This window comes from Carassius carassius, chromosome 19 (genome assembly GCF_963082965.1).
Source record: "Carassius carassius chromosome 19, fCarCar2.1, whole genome shotgun sequence".
Classification (NCBI taxonomy): Eukaryota; Metazoa; Chordata; class Actinopteri; order Cypriniformes; family Cyprinidae; genus Carassius; species Carassius carassius.
Genome location: NC_081773.1, coordinates 3324700 through 3330721, shown reverse-complemented (window position 1 = coordinate 3330721; position 6022 = coordinate 3324700). Strand labels below are relative to the sequence as shown.

Here is a 6022-nt window from a genome sequence, read left to right as displayed (position 1 = left end):
TATTGATATCAGTGGTTCTGTGAAGAACCTTTGACCTTCATTGAAACTTTCCAGTGTAAAAACCAACATCAACAACAAAAATGGTTCTTTATAGTGGAAAATGGTTCTTCACAGTGAGAAAAAAAATTTAAAGAGTGTAGTATGCGCTTACATTATACTAGATATAAAGATCCCTCTCACATTCAAGGATGTGGTCATGCTTTTGGCCAGCTGCAGAACTCAATTTGTCCACTAGAGGACGATGGAGCTGCAACTGTACATAGAGAAATAGTGAATTAGTGATCAAATTGAACAGACACCGTGCCGTAGATACTCGAGGTTTCGTGCAAAATAACCGCTTAGAAGGTAGAAATATGTAGGCCTAGTGCTATTTTTATTTGTTTTTAATTTTATTTTCATAGTGGAATGTGGTCGTACACATACCTAACAAAAATATAAGTGCTTATTTAACTAATATATAAGTAATAATCTAAAGGAATACATGTATACAGTAATTTAGGCATTGCTTGCGACGTCAGAATAATCACGAGAGTTGTAAAAAACCATTGAGACTCAATTTTTCCACTGTCACTTATAATGAAACAGCCCAGTTTATGAAAAGACTCCGAGGAGGATGGAGGGAGGGATGCGTGACCATGACGTCAGCGATGCACCTGCGGAGCGCTCTGTCGCATCATCTCACTGGCGCTGCTTTAGAATGAACGAGAGCATCGAAACATGCGTAAACTCCGCTCCGCTCGCGGAGGATCTGGTGGTTGAAGTTTGCGAATGACACGTTGGGCTCTGCACTCACATAAATGACCGTGCAAAACGCGCGTCTCTCGCGATTCGTGTACAGATGACTGCAATGGCAGGCTCAAACATGGTTTTTTCCGAAGTGGAAAGTTTTCTAGATGCGCACCCGGAATTATTAGAGGACTATCTGAACAGAAAAGGCAAGGCAAGTGTGGTGGAAAAGTGGATGAAGAACCATCACGCCACTAAAACTCCGGCGAACTCCAGCGCGGAGGCGGAGAAAGCGGCGAACGCGTGCAGCAAAGACAGCTGGGCGAGCAGAAGCGACGGGCTGCAGAGACGAGCCTCGCAGAAAGAGCTGAGGAAAACCTTCGCCAGGTCTAAAGCCATCAACGCCAACAGGACTTACGACGAGCACGTGAACTCCAGAGCACAGGAGCCGCTGACCAGCATGAGGAGGCGCGCGCTGCTGCGGAAAGCCAGCTCTCTGCCGCCGACCACCGCACACATCCTCTCCGCGCTGCTGGAGTCCCGGGTCAACATCCCCCAGTACCCCTCCACCGCCGTGGACTACAAATACTACCTGAAGGAGCACAACGAGAGGGAGTTCTTCCTGGAGCTCGTCAAAGACATCTCCAACGACCTGGATTTGACCAGTCTGAGTTACAAGATCCTGGTGTTTGTGTGCATCATGGTGGATGCTGACCGCTGCTCCCTGTTCCTGGTGGAGGGACCGTCCAATAAAAAGACTCTGGTGTCCAAGTTCTTTGACGTTCACGCTGGAACCACAGTGTTGCCCTCTCTCAGTAACTCAGATGAGGTGCAGGTGCCCTGGGGAAAGGGCATCATTGGATATGTGGCTGAACATGGAGAAACTCTCAACATTCCCGATGCATATCAGGTGAAAGCAGGAGTAAAGTGATTGCTACTTGTCCGAAAGAAGAAAAAAAGGATGTGTGTTTGGAACCACAGTTGTAAAGGGATAAAAGTGTCAGTCAAATAAGATCTTTACTTAAAGTCAAATTCCTACCTATGTCTTTTTTTCTTTGGGATTTCTTTTTTTCTTATTTAATTCTTTTATGATTCTTTTTAATTCCTCTGGGATTAGGATTGTTACCATGCAGTAGGATCCATGTTAAGGTCAATCACATCCCATTTTCCCATATGGATAATTCATTATCACAGACAGGGCAGTTACTGATGGTGAAACACAAACACATTTTAAGTGAAGCAGAAGATGATTGTTTCTAGAAAAAAAGTCTTAATGTGCACAGGATTGATACATTTATCCTATTGGATAAAGGTAAAATCCTATTTTTGTATTATTATTTATTTTTGTTCCAAATAGTGATTTAATTTATTTATTTTTAACTAAAGGATCATTAGATAAATAATTATCAGATAGGCAGGAAAGTATTTTAGATAGACAGTTATTGATGGTGAAACTCCTGATGCATATCAGGTAAAGCAGAAATAAAATAGCTAAAGATGATTCTGTCACAAGTTCTGCTATAATTTTGATCTAATGTAATGGGATTAAAGTCATGCAGAATCAAACAGGAGCCTATTTTAATTCAAAGTGTTCCTCTTGAAGTAATGTTAAAGGAAAATGAGAGACAGGAACTTTAGTAAAAGCATCTAAAACCTGTTCCAAATGATAATGAACAAAGGATTTATACTGTCATTTCTATATGTAAACAATTTTAAAGGGACCAAAGTAATAGCCAACGAACTCTTACTTTGATCTGATGCATAACAGGTGAAGCAGGAATAAAAATGACAGTTTGTAGTTTGTAATCCTGAAGTTCGAGAACAGATTTGCCAATGGAACGTCCGTTTTAATTTGGAATCCACCTTAAAGAGGGAAAAATAACTTTATACAGTATGTGTCATTGAACAAGTCTATCCCTCACAGCATAATTTGCATCTGTGTTAAATTCAGCATGACGTCTAACCTGACTCAATAACATTATAATAAACAGAATAATCATTTTATCCCACTGGATAAAAAAAAATGAATTTGATTTTTAAATGATTCTCATTTGAGGCCAGTGGCAATTCAGTTAGGGTTAGGAAGCATTGGCATTTGTTGACTCTTGCATCTCTGGGGAGGTCCCTCAGATAATGACTGTCACACAGAAAGTAAGTATTTTATCGTGACTGAGTGGTGTTTTTCGTTTGATTATTCCCTGAGATCCATAAAGGGCCTTAGTGAAATAATGAGTTGTGTGAGAGTATCTGAGTATTGATTACTGAATCGATCAGCTCAGACAAACTTCATCCTCCCTGTTCTACAGTTATAGTCCTGATGCTGTGATGATGATGATGATGATGGTGATGATGAGGCCAGCTCGCAGTTCTCTAATTAGTCTGTCAATCTGCATTTGCCTTTTCATTCAGCAAGCGGAGCAGATCATTAAAACTGCATTATTAATAGCAGTAAACTCAGCATTTCAGAGACCATTCAAACATGAGATGGAAACATGGGCATGAACGTCATTAGTTAATATTAATTACAAATATGAACACTTTGTAATAACGGTCATTAATAAGTCATTGCATTATATATACGTTGTAGCTACATAGATTATGTATTTAAATATGAATAAGACGTTATTAAAGTTTCGTGACATTTCTGTATATTTGAACATGAGCTAATCTGTCAAGCTTTATTTAATGCTAGTATTTGTTCATGTTAAAGCTACAATGCCAATCAAAAGTTTGGAATGATTAATAATTAGGCTGCATTTGTTTGATCAATAATAAACTGTTATATTGTGAAGTATTATATTTTATTATTTTAATTAAAAATAACTGCATTTTAAAATATTATTTATTCCTGTGAATCAAAGCTGTATTTCCAGCATCATTCCTCCAGTCTTCAGTGTCACATGATCCTTCAGAAATGTTTCTAATATGCTGATCTGCTGCTCAAAAAGCATTTCTTATTATTATCAATGGTGAAGACATTTGTGCTGCTGAATGTTTATGTAAAAATTGATGTGATGTGCTACCATTTAAAAGTCTGGGTAATTTAAATAAAAAGAAAGAAAATACTTTTGTTCAGCAGGTATGTGTTAAATTGATGTAAAGTGATAAATAAATTACATTTGTAAAGTTTCAAAAGATTTCTAATTCAAATAACAGCTGTTCTTTGAATTTTCTATTCTTCAAATATTTCTCCAACAATGTACTATGGTTTCCACAAACATTAATCAGCAATGATTATATTAAAAATCATTAGTAATAATTGAGTGCCAATAATAAATGAAAATAGCTGAGCAACAAATCAACCTATTAGAATAATATATGATTTCAATATTATAACAGTAATAATATTTGATAATATTACCTTTACTGGAATTTTGATCAAATAAAAGCAGCCTTGCTGGGAATAAGAGACTTCTTTTTTTTTTTTTTTTTTTGGGTTGTGTGTTATAAAGCAGTTATAAAGCGAGACCAGAAATATTCTACTCCAGGCAGGGTATGTAGTGTTTTTCATGTTTCTGTCACTTCTAAATTTTTTGCAGTTCTGTTTCGTGCCGCTAGCAGCACAGCAATGACACTCTTCATCTCTAATTAGTTTGGCTTCTCCTAACAGGTATTATGTGTTCCCATTCAGCTGAGAGTGATTGTCTCTTGTTCTCTTTTGTAGGACCATCGTTTCAGTGATGAGATTGATAAACTTACTGGATATAAAACCAAGTCTCTGCTGTGCATGCCCATCCACAACAGTGATGGAGAGGTCATCGGGGTCACACAGGCCATCAACAAGAGTCCCAACGGAGCACTCTTCACTGAAGATGATGAGAAGGTACCACATGCACATGCTCTGTAACAGCGCTTCACTCGCTGAACCTAATTGTACAAGTTTTTTTTTCTCCATCCTGAATGGTTTAATGTTAGAAATGGAAACAATCTTATATATAGCTGAATTATTCCAGTAGTGCCACTTGCCATTGCATAGCATTTACTACTTCAGTTAATTTGAGTGAAAGAAGAGCAGATGACTGAGTGGAGGCGGGGACTAATTTGCATATACAGTACAGACCAAAAGTTTGGACACACATTCTCATTCAAAGAGTTTTCTTTATTTTCATGACTATGATAATTGTAGAGTCACACTGAAGGCATCAAGGGCTATTTGACCAAGAAGGAGAGTGATGGGGTGCTGCGCCAGATGACCTGGCCTCCACAGTCACCGGACCTGAACCCAATCGAGATGGTTTAGGGGTGAGCTGGACCGCAGACAGAAGACAAAAGGGCCAACAAGTGCTAAGCATCTCTCGGGGAACTCCTTCAAGACTGTTGGAAGACCATTTCAGGTGACTACCTCTTGAAGCTCATCAAGAGAATGCCAAGAGTGTGCAAAGCAGTAATCAAAGCAAAAGGTGGCTACTTTGAAGAACCTACAATATGACATATTTTCAGTTGTTTCACACTTTTTTGTTATGTATATAATTCCATATATAATTCCACATGTGTTAATTCATAGTTTTGATGCCTTCAGTGTGAATCTACAATTTTCATAGTCATGAAAATAAAAAAAACTCTTTGAATGAGAAGGTGTGTCCAAACTTTTGGTCTGTACTGTACATACACATATACTAAATGATTTTGTCAGTCAGAGTCCACTTGAAGTGGCAGAAGAAATACACTATTTGGACAAATAGACTTTTAATTATTGAATTCACGTGTTTCAATCAAACCCATTGCCACATGTGTATAAAACCAAACATCTAACCATGCAGGTTGTGGCTACGCCTACATTAATCCAGATACATTTGAAAATGGTGCTTTCGTTTAAAAATGCTTTCTGTCCACACTAGCGTTTTCAAGCATTTTCCAAAAGTTTCTCATCCACATTGAAAGTCAGAAAACGTTAAATTCTCTTTACAGCACATGCGAAAGCCTCATAAAAGCTCACTGAGATGATATAGATGGAAATAGCAATTGCAAATACATTTTCTCTCATTTTTACAGGATTGTGGTACTAAGTAACATATCTTTAGCAACAGAAAGTATAGCACATAAAAGGCACAATACCGGTAAAAACACAGATATCTATTAGTACAAGATGTGTCACATGACTAAACGTGTCATCGTTTCAAATACCTTTTTTTCACAGTCCACTCTAAAAAACAAAAATGGCGTTTTCAAATTTATCCACTTTGGAGACCATTTTCAAAAAGCTCAGTTTCCAATGACAAAAACGCTGTCCCAGTGTGGACAGAAGGCCAAAAACAAAAACTACAAAACTAAAAATATTAGTGTGGACAAGGCCTGC

General features: G+C 37.9%; 1 protein-coding gene across 1 annotated transcript in view; it reads left to right on the top strand.

Moving 5' to 3' along the window:
- Positions 1-659: 659 nt before the first annotated feature.
- Positions 660-6022, top strand: part of LOC132094884 (dual 3',5'-cyclic-AMP and -GMP phosphodiesterase 11A-like) — a 103985-nt gene continuing 98622 nt past the window's right edge. The window contains exons 1-2 of the mRNA XM_059499533.1: positions 660-1636; positions 4391-4549. Coding sequence (XP_059355516.1) covers positions 839-1636; positions 4391-4549 — 957 coding nt within the window. The 5' untranslated portion in view covers positions 660-838. The remainder of the gene's footprint in view (positions 1637-4390; positions 4550-6022) is intronic.